Source organism: Cheilinus undulatus, linkage group 13, assembly GCF_018320785.1.
Source record: "Cheilinus undulatus linkage group 13, ASM1832078v1, whole genome shotgun sequence".
Classification (NCBI taxonomy): domain Eukaryota; kingdom Metazoa; phylum Chordata; class Actinopteri; order Labriformes; family Labridae; genus Cheilinus; species Cheilinus undulatus.
The window spans coordinates 23,711,574-23,727,856 of NC_054877.1; the positions used below are offsets into that span (position 1 = coordinate 23,711,574).

General features: G+C 38.4%; 1 protein-coding gene across 3 annotated transcripts in view; it reads left to right on the top strand.

Moving 5' to 3' along the window:
• The window catches only part of sntg1 (syntrophin, gamma 1), a 65,047-nt gene that overhangs the window by 11,778 nt on the left and 36,986 nt on the right, over positions 1–16,283 (top strand). For 2 of the 3 annotated variants that reach the window (XM_041802426.1, XM_041802428.1), the window contains exons 2-4: positions 8,829–9,070; positions 9,702–9,751; positions 14,163–14,297. In XM_041802426.1, the coding sequence (XP_041658360.1) occupies positions 9,725–9,751; positions 14,163–14,297 (162 nt within the window). In that variant the 5' untranslated portion in view covers positions 8,829–9,070; positions 9,702–9,724. Of the gene's footprint in view, positions 1–8,828; positions 9,071–9,701; positions 9,752–14,162; positions 14,298–14,767; positions 14,845–16,283 lie in introns of those variants that run through there. The other variant, XM_041802427.1, reaches the window with a different exon arrangement.

Below are 16,283 nucleotides of genomic sequence, written 5' to 3' on the forward strand. Positions count from 1 at the left end.
TTAAAAGGCACAAAGGTTCTGCTTATTTAATCTTTTTTGGGAAATAAAAGGGAAGTGCTGGTCGTCTGGGAGGATACGGGAGGGCACTAAAGACAAAAGTGCTCATCTCAGAGCTGCAGAGACATTATTTTAGTCTCTGACCACATGGAGATGTAAGTTTTTCAGTAGGTTCACCAACGATGTCAGGATTTCCCTTATAGTTACTGTATAAGACAGCTGGCTCATTTCTAGCGTAGACAGCTCCTTGTGAAGAGAGTAGGAGGTAGGTTGAAGACATAAACTGAGACAGTGTATTTCAGATTGATTTTCTAAAGTTGATACAATTTACACAACAATTCCTAGAAAGAAACACTGAAAAAAACAATGTTTTGGATAAGAAATATGCAATCAAAATACAGTATGACAGTATATCAGCAATTTTTACTGCCCATGTATATTAACCCACAGGTTTATAAAAATTGTTTCATTTGATGATAGTTAGCTAGAGACCCAGCTAATAATGTTTCAAGTGCACTTTTAGATAACTTAATTTCAAGAAAAAAACCCATTTCACTCAGGAAAACTGTCAGCACACATTTAACCACTTTATTGCAAAATGGATATGAAGTTTTATTTGGTGGAGAAGGCTCTGCTCAGAAGATGCTCCCTGGGTTAATCAAGCAACTTACTTTGACTTTCAAGTGAGAGCATAGCTAGAAACCCTCTTATAGACAGACACATTTATGACATTGAATACAATAAAACTAGTTCAAAAGTAATTAATCCATAGAAGCATGAATCTGAGTATGCATCAGCTTTATGCTATAAAAGAGGAGGCTGGGGTGGAGGAGGTGAAGCTCTTTGCCAGCAGCATCAGGGTGGTGCATCAGCTTTAATGCAAGCAGGGTGCCATATTTAAATGGAGCACTGTGTTGAGAGAGAGAGCTGTGATTGGATGTGGGAGCTGAGAGGCGATAACTGGGATCAGCTGGCTATCATCTGATCTCGGCTGGGCGTATGACTACTGCATCCTTATGAACTAATGCTAAGCTTCTTTTATTGACATTTAATATCCAGTAATTTTTATGAGATAAGAAAAGGAAAACCAGAAAATCACTGAAAGCTGTGTATGACAAATTATTTCTGCCATGCTTTGTCACAGACAATATATCAAGCCTAATGAGCAGTATTAATAGAAAGCTTACATGTGCATCTCTTACAAATGTACTATTGGGTAAAGCTCTTTCTCCCATCATTTAAATTAGAAAGTGAAACTATTTTCAAGATTTATTATGGAGTGATTGTGAGGATGCACAAATGCATCTGTTTAATTGTTTTATAGACCAGAATTGTTTCTTTTGACAAACATCTGCCATCAGCAAACAATGTAGGCATGAAAAATGTCAGTATTGGATGTTTATCTGTAGTGTTGTATCAATCCAATGCCAGCATTTAGCACACTAAACTGTTAATTTAAATAAATTCATTATTGGTTACATGATATGTCCTTTGAGCACAGCTATGTCTTGATGGTCAAATATGTAAGAGGATGGCATTATTAAAAAAAGAAGTAATGGGGAAAAACCTTGGTATCTGCCATCAGTTAAACTGTAATTCAAAAATCGATGTCAGCATCAGCCTTGATCTTACAATTTGTGCATCACTTAGTGAAATATTTTAAGCCTTTTTTCTCTAAAGTGCTGTCAAAAATTTTGTTAAATTAAATTTGCTAAACAGAAAGAGAAAAAATGGGATTAATAAATGTGCATCAATTACTGCACATGGACATTATCACGCAGCTTTCCATAGAAGCTTGGTAAATTTGTTCAGCCTTTTCTGAAATGTTGCTGTTTCATATGCTTGTAAAAAGTTCACAAGCACATTATTTCTGAAAGTTTCATTACTATTATTATAAAATCTACTTGGAATGCAATCCTTCTCATATTAGTGGTCTATAAAGGGTCTTATTCTGTTTATTCAAACAGCTCCACTGCTAAAATGAGGCTTTTCTACCAGCTTATTGTCCATGTTAACTTACAGGTTTATAGTTTGAACAAAGTCGTTTTCATGCAATTTCTTTGATAAACCTGTTGAAAGTGCTGTTCAGTCAGCTGTGCAGACTATTGTTTCCCTGTTACTACTTCCTATCGATGGCCCATCCTATTTAGTAGAGTGCTGAAATATCTTTACTACCTTACCTTTATGGGATTGTAATGACTATTCTAGGTATTAGTCAAGCCCTATTGGTCAAGGCATTCATAGGGAACTTTCTATTTTAATAGTAAAAGACATGAAAGAATAAATTAGTGGTTTTATTAATTATTTTCTTTGGCAAGTGACCATGGTATAAGTGGGTTAATGCCCTTCAAGGTCAGGGATTAATGGACTCCGCAGAGGCAACTGTCTGATGCTCAGGCCACTGCATCATCCATTAATCCTTGATAATTGCACACCTTATCAGGCATTAACTCTTACTCAGTTCATTCCATTCTTAGTTCATAAGGTTTACTTTATTCATAGATTGAAAGCCCTCATTTTTAATTTTGATGATTACAGTTTACAGAATGAAAATTAAATATCCAGTACCTCAAGATATCAGAATATTACATAAGACCATTATAAAGATGATTTATCCAGAAATCTCGAACTTCTGAAAATTCTGTTTATTTAATCACTCAGTGCTTGGTCTTGGCTCCTTTTGCATGAATTACTGCATCGGTGTTGTGTGGCATAGAGACAATCAGTCCATTGCACTGGTGATTTTTTATGGAAGCCCGTGTTGCTTTGGTGGGGTTGTTACCTCATTTGTATTGTTGGGTCAACTTCTATTCAAAAAATACTCCACAGATTCTCTATGGGGTTTGGGTCAGGTGAATTGGCAGGTCCGTGAAGCACGATGATACCATTGTCAGATAAACAGTTACCAGTACTTACGACTTTGCTGTTGGCAGGTGTCAAATCCAACTGGATCCTCCAGAATCTTATGGAAATTAATGACATTTTCAGTGATATTCTAATTTTCTTTAATGCACCTTTATTGTCAGTAAAGTCTCATATGACTTTCACCGCTTTACTATAATTCTATCAAATGCATAATCTTTCATACATATCTAGCTAGCTTGTCGTGCAAGTTCAGCTGTGAAATAGTTGAGAAAAATATTATATAGCTTATTTATTATCCTTTTGTCACCATGTTTGGGAAAAGACGGCCCCACAAGATGCTGTATTTGTAAATGTATGTAGAGGCTCAATGACTGGGTTTTGCCACTAGTGTAAAATTCAGGAGAAGAAAAGGACTTTCCAGACCCAAAAAAGACTTTGTTTGGTCCAAATTACTTCAAAGACATGAGAAATATATAATCTTGGGCTATGGGAATGAAGACCCTCCAAACAGCTGCACTCAGTCAGACTACTGGGGAAGGCATGGGGGAGGAGGGGGAGTGCTGCATTGAGGGACAGTATTGCTTTACTTTGAAGGACTGGTGCTAAAGTGTGACATTTACTGAAAGTCTATATTAAAAGCCACACATTATACCTATAAATTCTCAGTGTGTGAAATCAGCCTCTACTACTGTACAGGAGGCTAGATAGGAAATTCATCATTTTGTAATGCTGTGAGAACTATTGGATTTGCTATATTCATCAATGTGTTATAATAAGAAGTGTATAACTGATGGTCACTTACCAAACAGCAAATGCCATCATGCACTGCAGTGCCAAGAAAAACTGCACGCAGACTCGAGGAGCACGACCAGCATGTGACAGCGCTGACCTCATTATAGGTGCCTGATGGGATGGCGAGCTGTGTCGGACAATTTTTTTGTATTGTGTTGATGATCTCACTATGTAGTCCTCTCCAAAGAACTCCCTGGGCAGGGTTAGGAAGGAGTGAATGATGGTGATTTCAGACACAGCCTCATTCTTTTAAAAGGCCAGCAGACTGAAGATCATGTTTGACTGAATTATAGATTTCCATCACTTTTAATTCAGGGTATTTTTTTAGGCTAGGCCACATGGAGAGCTTGATGATACACAGGAGGCCTCCTTCCTCCAGGACAGAAACAAAGCGACGTTTATTGACTTTCTTCAAAACGTGGTAAACAATGACAGCCAGAATGCCAAATTTGACATTTAAACAGTAGTCCACAAATGAATGGGTGATATAACAATGGCTTTGCCAGTTGTATTTAAAGCCCATGACTCATCTCTTAAAACTTTTTAATAACAAACAGGCCTGAGTGTACAGTATGCCAACACACAGACCCACATAAAGGAACTAAACAAACTAAACCCATTATGTTGACAATAGGAAAGTTTTTTCTTTATTTCCAAATCAAAAGAACAGTATCTAAGAAGGCCATCTGTGCACTGAGGATGTATTTTTTAATCTATAACATCATAGTGGTTTCAAAGTCGATCTAAAAGTACAATAACTTTCAACAGGATGGGTTGTCGTTTGTCATCATATTTCAGGGTGCCCTGGTCACCTGCTTTCAGCGCTGTGTAACTTTGGCAGCAGGCTACACTTCTCTCCTGAGAGCTGTGTATTTCTTTACACTGAGTTCACACAGTTTGCCTGTCTCTGTACTATTTCATGCAATGGCTTTGGCTGAGAAATGGAGGAGGGGGTTGACAGATAAATCCAAGAAAAGCTAAAGACAGACTAAGAAAGAAGACAAAAAGCAACAGGAGTGTTCATCCCTGCAGATTTTATCCGGAACAAATAGTGACAGAACATTAGGCTGCATTATTGTTGGTGTCATCATTGTCTTATGTTTTGCAGCTTTACCAAGGACAGGATGTCATCTAGCCCAAGTTATGTCCAAGAGTTGCTTACAGATAGATATATAAATTCATCTTGAGACAGAAATGATCTTTATCAACTACCATATAATAAATTACCCTGCAGTGTAGCCATTCATGGGCTGCAGAAACCATACCTGAATACACATGCTTAACATCTAAATAGTTTGCAAACAGCGGGCTGTTAATGCTAGTAGAGTCATATTCATTATTTGACGCTGTATGCATAGAGGCTGCTTTGGTAGGTTTCTATGTCACAAACTCTGTATAAAAGGTAGAGCGTTACCGCCTCTAACTGACTCTACCATTCAGAGACCACTCCCATCCTCTCCTGCCTGCACCTGCACTGTCTTGGCTCTGAGAGCTCAGGCTATAGTATATAGTATATAGTATATAGTATATAGTATAGGCTATAGTAATGCTGCTGCTGCAGCCAATGGATCGAACAGGTTGTGCTCAGAATCACCACAGTCCACCACGACACTAGTCTGCGTCAGGGGGACTCAAGAGGGGAAAACTCATCCACTTTAAAAGATCGCTATAAGGCAGCAGTGCTGTGGGACTCTTTTTTGTATCTCTCTCTGACAAGGGGACATCACTTTCTCTCCCGCCTCATCTGGAAAGCCCTGTCCTTTTCCCCTCCCTCCTCTCAGAGCCAAACTGCCCACTTTCTGTGCATATTTTGAACTACGGAGGTAGGCCGAGTTAGCTCTGAGCCGGGGGTTCACTTACACTTTAAGGCACACCAGTGTGCCGTGCCACACCATGTAAGAACCACTGCTTTAGGTATTTAGGGCCCTATGATTTCCAAGATAATGGAATTGTGGAATTGGCCAATAAAAATGTAATCTAGTAATTAACGCGAAAACCACAGAAATGGAATGAATTTGACTGAAATGCTTTGTTTTTTAGAAAGAGGAACATATATCTGGGGAATATGTTCCAGGGGACCCTGAAGCATGGCACAACTTGTGCCTCACTTCACAAACACTCACCCCGCCCCCTCCTAAACAACACAAAGCATGTCAAAGCAGCTGCATGAAACACCGACAAACATCACGTAGCTCAACACGGGGCAATACAGGGCAACATAATGTTGCACCTTCATTAAAACTCATCCATGCTTTGAGTTGTTTGACCTCACCACACCAGAGAGTCATGGAGAGAGAGAGGTGTGTCTGTGTGTGAGGCACGTATTGGTCTGATATGAGGCAGAAGGACAGACAACGAGGATAGAGAGAGATGAGGAGAGAGCCTCTGCTACAGACTGAGAGAGTAAAGAAAATTTAGGTAATAGGTTTACTTTTAACCATTTAACTTTAATGTTACTTTCTTTTTAAGTCATGATCACTCTCTGTTTGAGAGACCAGAAGGATTTCTTCATTTACATTATAGACATCAGGTAATCAGGTAGGATGTGATTATCCATGTGGATGTGTCTTAAAATGTTGGAAATATCTGACTGTTAGACTGGTTATAATTATTTTATGTCAGGGTTATCCAAACAACAGCTCCTGGGCCAACTCTGGCCCTTTTTCAATAAATTTAAAGTTATATCTGTTTAATTAGTGTACATTTTATTCATTTACATAAACAGGTATAATTAGAGAAAAGGTTAAAAAAAATGTAATTTCAAAAAATTAAAACGGAATTTGGAAAAAATAAATAAAATGGATTTCATAAGGCCCTAGATATTTGCTGACAGTGCAGACCAGCTACAACCAACATGGCAGATGCACTGACACTGGCAGCAGGCTGATACAGTCTTTCTAGCATCTATGCACATAATGTTTATGGTTATATTAGGCTAAAACCTGGTAGTACTGCTGTTTCATGTTAATCTTTTAATATCTCACAATTTGATTTAATTCAATTAACTACATCTTAACGATGTTAACCGCTGTCAGTAAAGATCCTCAGCTGATGGAATATGTGTACAGAGACGGTTTGACTCATAACGCTACGTTAATATGTGAATATATCTAGTCTAGAACAGTTTATATGACAAAATATGAAAGTTTAGAGCTGTACTGTGAGAATCCACCGCATTAAAAATAAAGTAAAAGTTCAGTTGGTGTTATAATCAATCAACCACAGAGAGATGTTTTCACAGGTTATCTAACATAAGAAGTAGATTAATAACTAGTTACAGATGAGAATGAACTGTTCTAAGGCTTTGTATTCACAAAACTTAAGAATTAATTTAGTTTCTCATCCATCGTGGATGGATCAGGCTGATGTGAGCCTTTGGGCTCTGCTTTGTGTTCTTAAAATCATCCAGATAAACGTTAGGAAACTTGATTTGTGGCCACATTTCAATATCCATAGACTAGGAAATAGTTTGGATCTCGGTCGAGTCCAAATATTGGGACCCTTTCTAACTTTTGCTCTCTGGAAACACAAAAAAATGCGTACCGCACCGAACTGAGCCGCACCGCTTGATGGAAACGACCTATATGCTGAGCCGTGTTCTGAGTTCAAAATAAACTGTGCTAGTTTTCCACAGCACAGTTGATCCAGAAAGTTTACACCTGTATCAGATCAGTTCTCGGTATCAGCAATGCTCTGGTATCGGAATTAGTATTGGGAAGGGAAAAGTGGTATTGGAGCATCTCTGATAACATCTCTAATTTCAAGTTAGACATTACTGATAATGAGAGTTAATCCTAACAGTGCAGCTCATGAGTCACAAACATTCCTTCTACATCTGTGCACCACCAAGGAAGATGCACAGATGAAGTATGTATGTATGTATGTTGTCCTTCATTTGGACATAATTACACTTTTTTCTTCTTCTGCAAAGGGTGAGTACATAAGGAAGTTAAAGGGTTTTTGTTTTCTACAAAGGATGTAGTTTCATATAAAATTAAAACACAAAACTTTTCTTTTTCAGTGGTGCTTTAGTAGCTCTGTAACCTGTTGACAGGTCAGTGACTTAGCTTGTGCCACAGGATGGGCCGTAATTTTGATAAAGTGATGATTTAATATCAACAGCCTGTACAATTTGAAGTGGACTGCATGCTTTGCACATGGCTGTTTGGATCAATCTGTTATACATGGATTGAGGAGGTATGGTGGTGCTGAAATAAGACTTGGTCAGTATCTTGAGCTGAGCAGAGTGGTGCTTCTGGGATGCACTAGAGATGGACTGGAGTGCATGCAGTGGGACTGCAAAGACTGACTGGAAAGGGAGTGATTTGCTTGTTGAGCAGATCAACAGCAGCAATGTAGAACTGCCAGTTTTAAATTTCATGTTGCATCAAGAAAAACTTCTTTGTTTTTAAGAGAAAAAAATTATCTCAAAAAGTAGAGCTAGCTAAAGTATGGTATATCATATTACATCATCTGTGACACTTTGTGCCCTTCTGTAAACAGAAGTAATAAATCTCTCTCTCTTTTTTTCCATCTAAGTACTCAAACAAATTTGCACGTTTCATTACAGCTGCTCTTACTGTATAATCAAGAGACAATGATTTATAACTGACATGCAACTTGAAATGCAGATACTGTACATTTTCTTTCAACCCTATAGAAGAGGATCACAGAATCAACACTGCGTCTCTGCATCAGAATAGGCACTGAGCCAACAATGCATACTAACGAGGAGGAATTCTCAAGGGTTGTGCTATTGCAACTTAATAAACCATTTGAGAGAGACGTTTGTACTCGGCTTACAAAGATCCAAGAAAATGGAAGAATATGAGTTAATTGCATTTTGGCATTGGTGCACATGAATCCACAGGTTTTTTACGAGTGAGGCACTTCGAGAGGATCCTTCATCACAGGCAGCGGAATAAGACTCCGTTTGCTTTTGAATGAATTTTTCTGTTCCAGGTGCTTATTTGGGAAATAAAAGCTTCCGATTCATCTTCCCACATGAATGCAGCAGATATACTGACTTATCTGTGTTGCTGCCAACTGCCGATTACATCTTTTCAGGCACAGTCAGAAGCTTTAATCAACAATATTCAGCTGTTTTTATTTAAACCCCTACATTTTTTATGTACTTGCATATCAGTTAACCAAATCTTTCTGTCACCCTGCAGTGAGCAGACATCACCAGGAGTAAGCCTCACAACTCGATAGCCTCATCCTGCTCTTCAGCATCACCTCCTCTGGGAATAATCGTGCTACACCTATAACCAGCCAGGAGAGGTAACAACACCACCCCCAGTCTGACAGCCATGATTCGGGGAGGCCTTCTTCTAAGACGGCTCGGCTCAAGGGTCATCTCGCTGCTTGATGGCTAGATCTCAGCGTGCACAGAGCTGGGGGCCTTTCTACTGAAGTAAGTCCCTCTGCTGCTCTGCTTCTTTAATTCAAGTGTGCACAGTTTCTCTACTGTGCTCATTTTGTCGAGTCAAGTGGCAGTCACGTCTGATTAAAACTGAGTGGAACTGGTTTATGTAAATGAAGCTCTGCTTGTTTGTCTGCCTGCATTAAAGTCACATGATGTTTAAAAGCATGTGGAAGTCAATGGAAGTGTAAAATACCACTCAGGTTGTGTTGTGTTATTTCCTCCTGCTGGGTTTCTCCATAACAAGACATCAGATATGGTAACCGAGTCCATTCCTGGGAGCCCTAGATTGGATTTTGAAACATTTATTAGGATACCTGGGCTCTCACCTCTACTAATGAATTATTCATTAACTCTTAATGGTCTCCGGTTTTCTCCTTAGATTGCTCAGCTGGGATTTTTTTTCTGCATGAACAGTTGGGTTTAGATGAGGCACATTTCAATGAAAAATCTATTGCTCTCCATTGTCTATAACAGAAAAGGACAAACTCTAATGAAAATAGGCCTCCTGCTAACAATGCTAGTGTGAGTCTGCTGTGCAGGTTTTTGGTGCAGAGTCGGTCACATCATTAAGCAGTTTTTTCCCTCCCTCCACCGTCTAACTGGCTTTTCTCTGTTGCAGTATCCCTCACTGCGTAGTAGCACATGGATTTCAAGACTTCAAATGAAGAGGTTGGTAGGATTCAATCAATGTAACGTTTTGACGGTGAATTGATTTTGATTGTGGAAACAGCCTTTGCATTTCTGAGCGCTTGAGAGCATGAAGCCAGAACAGCAGCAAAAGCATATTAATCTGCAGCCTCAGTGCCCCCACCTCTTCTTTAATACATCCATTGTTACAGCTGCACATACAGCTGAATGAATAGTGTAAACATACAATAAAACAGAATTCTTGATGCTTCTGTAAACTGTAGCATGAGAACTCTTAAAGCAGCAGAAACATGAGCATCCACATGAAAAAATAAGCTTTCCACTTTCCCCTTTGCTTTCTTGTATTGTGCTGTCTAGCTCTGCCTACAATTGAAGGCACCAAACATACATGAGAACTGTTCTTACTGCTACCCAGCAAGTTATGTCTGACTCTGAGAAAAGACCATCGACTGTAAATTAATATGGACATCATAGTCTCATTTTTTTAGAGTCGAGACATGCACACATAAGAGGTGGCAGATCGAACCGTGGAACTGACACCCATGAAACATCAAATGTCCCTCAGGTCTGGGGTGCTGTATTCTATGGCAGCTATGAACCCATGCCGTTGTACAGAGGCTGATATCATCCTTTCTCTTGTGTATTTCTCCATTCTCTCTCCCTTTCTGTTTTATTTTGTCACTCTTCACTGTCCTATTGCTACAGTTAAAGCATAAACACCAAATTTTACCTTACAAGAAAACAGTCGAAATGCTGCATTCAACGACAGAAACTCACTATGATGAAAAGTTTTGTGACTGTACTGTTAGTTCTACTGTTATTTGTTTGTCTCCCCTTTCCACCTTGACTCTGCTTATTCAGTTAAAGGCACTTCAGGGGAGTGCTTTGTCAACATAGCTGTCCATCATGATTTTACATGTGTCTTTTCTTTACAGATCAAACACCTTATCAGAATAATACACTCAAAAATGAGTACAAAAATCAGCTTTATAACACTTGACATGACAAAACATTGGTTAAACAGACATTTATTTGACATTTTTATTTTTAACTGTATGGTTTGGCCTATATCCCATCTGTCAACATGTAGTAGGCAGAGTTTAACTTTATAGTAAGAAACATGTCCCATCTGTTACACATAGAATAGGCAGGGTTTAACTTTATAGTTGGCACTATGCCCCATCTGTAAACATGGAGAAGGCAGGGTTTAACTTTATAGCTTGAAACATATCCCATCTGTTAATATGGAGTAGGCTGGGTTTAAATTTATAGTTTGATACATGTCCCATCTGTTGCTATAGATGAGGTGGGTTTAACTTTACCCACCTAACCCAACATATCCATTCTGTTAGCTCTGAGGAGGCAGATTTAAACTTTATAGTTTGAAACATGTCCCATCTGTTAACATGGAGTTTTTGTACCTAGTTTTGTGGAGAGACCAGCCATAGAGGATATTGATTGAAACAGCAGCTGTCTTGAGTGTGCACTGATAATTGAAATGTGCTTTTTGTTTTTTTTTACCTGGTTCCCTCGTCTGAAAGTCTATGAGATTTTTGAATGAGTTTTTGGTTAAATGCCTGAAAAAAGGTCTGTGGTGAACACAAGCTTATGAGAGTTTTATGTTTTATCCTGCAACATAAAATACATCTGAAACGTGTCCCACTTTGAATTGTGTATCTTTTCACATCTTAATAAAGGCGGTTGCTAAAAGACAGCTAACAAGGACTACAGTTGACCGTGATGTAGTTCAATATAGCATGACGTTAGCTTTTTACTTTCGTCAGTTAGATTAACGAACCAGATATGATGCTTATATTATCAATTTATGAAGATTATCTGTATTAAAAAAAACATGTTAATTTCATAAACTTTTATTGGAGACTGATCTTATTTTCAGCAATAATCCAAAAACCCACTGAAAAATCCCATAGGCTCAATGTCGAGGGAACCCATGCAATGCTAACTTCCGGGTTTGCTTACAACATTTTTGCACGACTGCACCACAATATTAAACATAATGATGCAGGGAATCCAAAATTTAATAGCCACTTATGAGGAAGCAGGGTCATCAGAGGTTAATCTGACATCATAACTGACAAGTATAGTATGAAAGTGTGTGGTTTCAGCACAGTCATTGCAGATGATAAATACACAACAGGATATGTTGCAAAGTCAGTGTGCCATCCCAATGTGGTAAGAAGAGAGTGAGAGAGAAAACTGCCAATATGTCACACAGAAACACAAAGATGCTGTTTTTTACAGAGTCGCTGTGATTGGCTAGTTATGGGTAAACTAACTATGGTTGTTTCATTCAGACTGGAGGAATATGATACAAAAGGGCTGGTGCTCTCAGACACAGATCTGAAACATGCATATAAAAAGGTTCAATTTAATATCGTTAGTGAAATAAAATGATCAAAACTGGAAATAATATTACATAATCTCGATAGAAAATAACTTTAACCTGTCTCATCTCCTTGATAACATGGTCATGATGGATCTCCTGATACAAAAGTGTTTTTCGTAGAAACTGCAAAAACTAAAGCAAAATTAACTTAAATGTCCTGAAATGAGATGTACTAACTTTTTTATACAACTCATATCATTTCAAAGCTGACTACAAGCATGCAGGCCTCGATTTTATCTTTAAAAGAGATGTTTATTTGGACTCAACAGGTGAATGTGGCTTAAAATTAAAATAATGAGATATTCTGGACTAGATACTAGACAAACAGACCTGGTAGAATTTGGGTTTTTCAGTATAGAGACAAGAGTGAGTTGCATAAATACAGAAATAGTTTTATCATGTTAGATCACATTCTGGGGAAGTTAGAATTTTTCTTACTGCTGCAGTATTTTATCTGCTGTGCTGCTCTCTCTTAATATGCAGGTGATCAAGTTACCAGCAGAGAAAAGAGAAACAGAAATGCCTTATTCTTTTCAGGATTTAAAATACATTCAGAAAAAAATTATTAATAACACAATTACCTCATGGATCCTGGCACATTTTCTCTCTCTTCCATGGGAGCACATTTGCTGCTTTTATCACTAAATGTGTGAACCTGGCCTTCGTATTTTTTTGGTATCCGGTTAAAGCCAAATTTTGTGGTTCCGCCCACCACTACTTCAAAGTTAACCTGAAGTCCTCAGCATGAGCTCAATTACTGTGCTTCTGTCCAATATGCTGGAGAAGTGGGCGAAACCATTTGTATATTCCCTGAAGGGGGGGTACAGGGAAATGATCTGTCAAAGTTACATAAGCCAACAGCAACACTTTGCTTGTAAAGCTTCAAATGCAAAATGCAGGTTGAAAATCAAATTTAAACTACTTTTTAATACCTCCATGCTTGGTCTCTGTCTTATAGTTCCACTCCTTTTCTTACTATCACACCCCCAGGACAGACAGAGATGTCCTTGTTGCATATCTGCTCTGATCATGATGCTGATAATAATAGAGGGCTGATTGCATGGGGGAGTAATAGAGAAACAGAATGAGAGATAAGGCTAATTATGTACAAAGTGAGCGCTACAACAGGCCAAACAATACCCAACCGAGTGAGACGCTGTGTGACCCAGCTACGCTTACTTCTGGCCCTACTGCCCTCATTCTGCTCAGCTAATGACTCTCACACACATATTACTTCAAATAATGGGAATTAATGTGTCGCCTGTTTCATTTCTCACACTGAAGCTTAAGGCGGGGGAAATAATTTGCTCACGTTCTGATAATACACTGTAGAAACCGTCTTTGGTTTAAGTCTAACCTGCAGTTTAGAAACCTCCCTCTCTGTGTATCAACAGTGCAGGGCGAGTGTGTTGTTAACTGGCAGGCAGTGAGCATGCTGACACCGGCTGCTGTTTTCTATTAGCAGTCTTGTCAGGTGGAGGTGCTTCTTTTATTTAGACCTTTTTAAGTCAAGGACAAGACAGGCATCGCAATTAGCCAGGGAGGAGGAGGGATATGCGGAATGCAAATTTATGCGGATTAGCATGTTTTAAATGGATCATTGGAAGCAGACGCAGTCCTCACCCTCAGTGTGGAAATTCAAATGTAGAGGGCGAGCTTGGTTCCAGACTCTTAATTTCACAGGTTCCTTAATTGTCATCATCAGCAGCAGCATCATCAGCATAGAGTAAATGAGATGTTATCATAAGAGGTGTTTTTTATGCCTGAATGTGGATGTATATGAAGCCGGCACAAAATATCATCACAGCACATAAAAGCTGCTTCAAAGAGAGCCTGCATATAATTCAAATCAAATGTTTTTTTATCGTCTGAATGTGTATTAGCTAACTATTTACAAAAAAAAAAAAAAAAAAATAGAAATGAATCCTAATTTTCATGTTCTCTTGCAGTAACTTCTCATTTCATAGCCAGTTAACTAACTCATGGAGGCATGGTGAATGATTTTATCTTTATGACTCTTCGCAGACAAAGACTGGGATTTATTTGATGCAAGAAGGTAATGAAGAACCGTTCAATATTCGACTACACTTGGCCAAAGATATTCTGACGATTCAAGAACAAGATGTCATCTGCGTGTCAGGAGAGCCTTTTTACTCGAGTGTAAGTAACCCTGTCCATCTCACAGTCACTCACAACTGACACTTCAGAATCTCCGGTGTTAATATCACTAACATGTACTGCACAATGAATAATGGTGACAGCACTGAGATACTGAGAACACTCAGTCTAAGTCTGGGAACTGCTCCTCATAAATCAAATATAGCTGTTAAATAGCAATTCACCTCCTGGATAAGGGTGTGCAGACTTTTCACTGTTTCTCATAAAAACTCTTCACAGAGGCTTGAGTCTGTGACCTTTCTCTAAAAGGCTTTAGTCATTGGGTACCATTTCACAGGTTTAATCTCTAAAGACAAATAGGACAAGAGCTTGTTTTGACTGAAACATGACAATAGATTTATAGTCAGATCAGACATGATCTTTGTTCCTTTTGCAGTGGCACCATGTCAGACTCTGCAACAAAAGTCTTGCCTTGTCCAACGTACCAGTAACACTACAAGTGTAATCCCAAACAACCATCATGTGCTGTCGTCATGACTGTCTTTGCAACTGTGGCCAAGTTTATATGTCATTGGGGATGCAGGTTAAGGTGTGTCAATCATAGCTATAATCATAGTTTCTCTTTTAATTTCTCATGTTTTAATTTTGGTCCTCTCGGTCTTAGCCTGTGTAGCTGGGTTCCTGTATTGCCTGGGTTCCTATTGTTTCATGGTATTTGATGTCTGTGTCTTGTCTGCATCCTGATGATGTTCATGATGTCTTAGTTGTGTAGTATGGTTTCATGTCTGCACTCTGATTGATGTCTGTGATGTCTTAGTTTGCATGGCATCACATGACGTCTAGGTTTTGATGTATTTTGATGTTGAATTATTATCTCATCGTATTTTTGGTTAGTTTCTTTAAGTGTTTAGATTCTGCTGATGCTGTCTGTATGTCACTTTCTGTCTTCTTGTCTTTTGCTTGGGTTTGTTGCTTTGTTCTTCTGCTTGCTTCTGTATATGTCAAAGCACTTTGTAAACCCATGTTTTTAAAAGTGCTACACAAAAAAAGTTCTTCTTCCTCTTCTTCTTCTTCTTATTATAACAGAGGCGCTCTGTGGGGTGCTAACAGTCTTATGGGCTGAAAAGAATAAGACAGCAAAAAAAGAAACAATTGTTGACTCATCTATATGTATCAGGAAGAGGATAATATGGACTGGCTATCCTTTGAATTGCACTAGAGACACAAATATGATCATTTGAAGAAAATTGGCCCAATTAGATCAAGACAGTCTGGATACAGACCGTTCATCTCTGATGGACACTCTCTTAATAAAATCAGATTAAACTTCTGTTTAGGGTAAGGGTAAGAGTTAGGATACCAAAAGTTGAAAGCCAAAAACCTGCCCTAAAAGAAACTGATTACAAAATGTTTTATAAAGCCCAGTAAACAGTCTGCCAACAAGAAAAAAGCTCTTCCATGACAACATTCTAATGCAGTTTATGTAGCTATGTTAGCTGTGTTAGCTACAATGATAAAAGTGCTAAGGCAGCTAACATAGCTACTATAGCTAAAGCTAGGCTCACAAAGCAGCTAATTTATCTATGTAGCTAAGTTAGCTATTATTATGTTTCCTAAAGCTCACAATGCTAAAGCTAACCTAGCTACAAATAATGGAGCTTCATAGTTAACATAACTACAGTGCTAACGTAGCTAAAGCCAAGCTCACAAATCAGCTATGTAAGCTACATAGGTACGTTATCTACCTAGCTATGTTAGCTTCAGCTACGTTTGCTAAACCTAAAGTTGCTAAAGCTAATTTAGCCTCATTGACTTATGTAATAATATTAATGACGTAGCTAGCATAGCTATGTTGGCTTCAGCTATCCCTAACAAGGCGAGCAACAGTTTGTGTAAGTATGTCTAAAACTGGTCTAAAATGTAACCCCTGACCTTTTTTTCTGTTTTATTTGAAATGTTGCTTTGTCTGTAATGTTTGCATATTGTTTTTTCATGAATGTAACTGCCATACTATGTTTATGAAGAAAG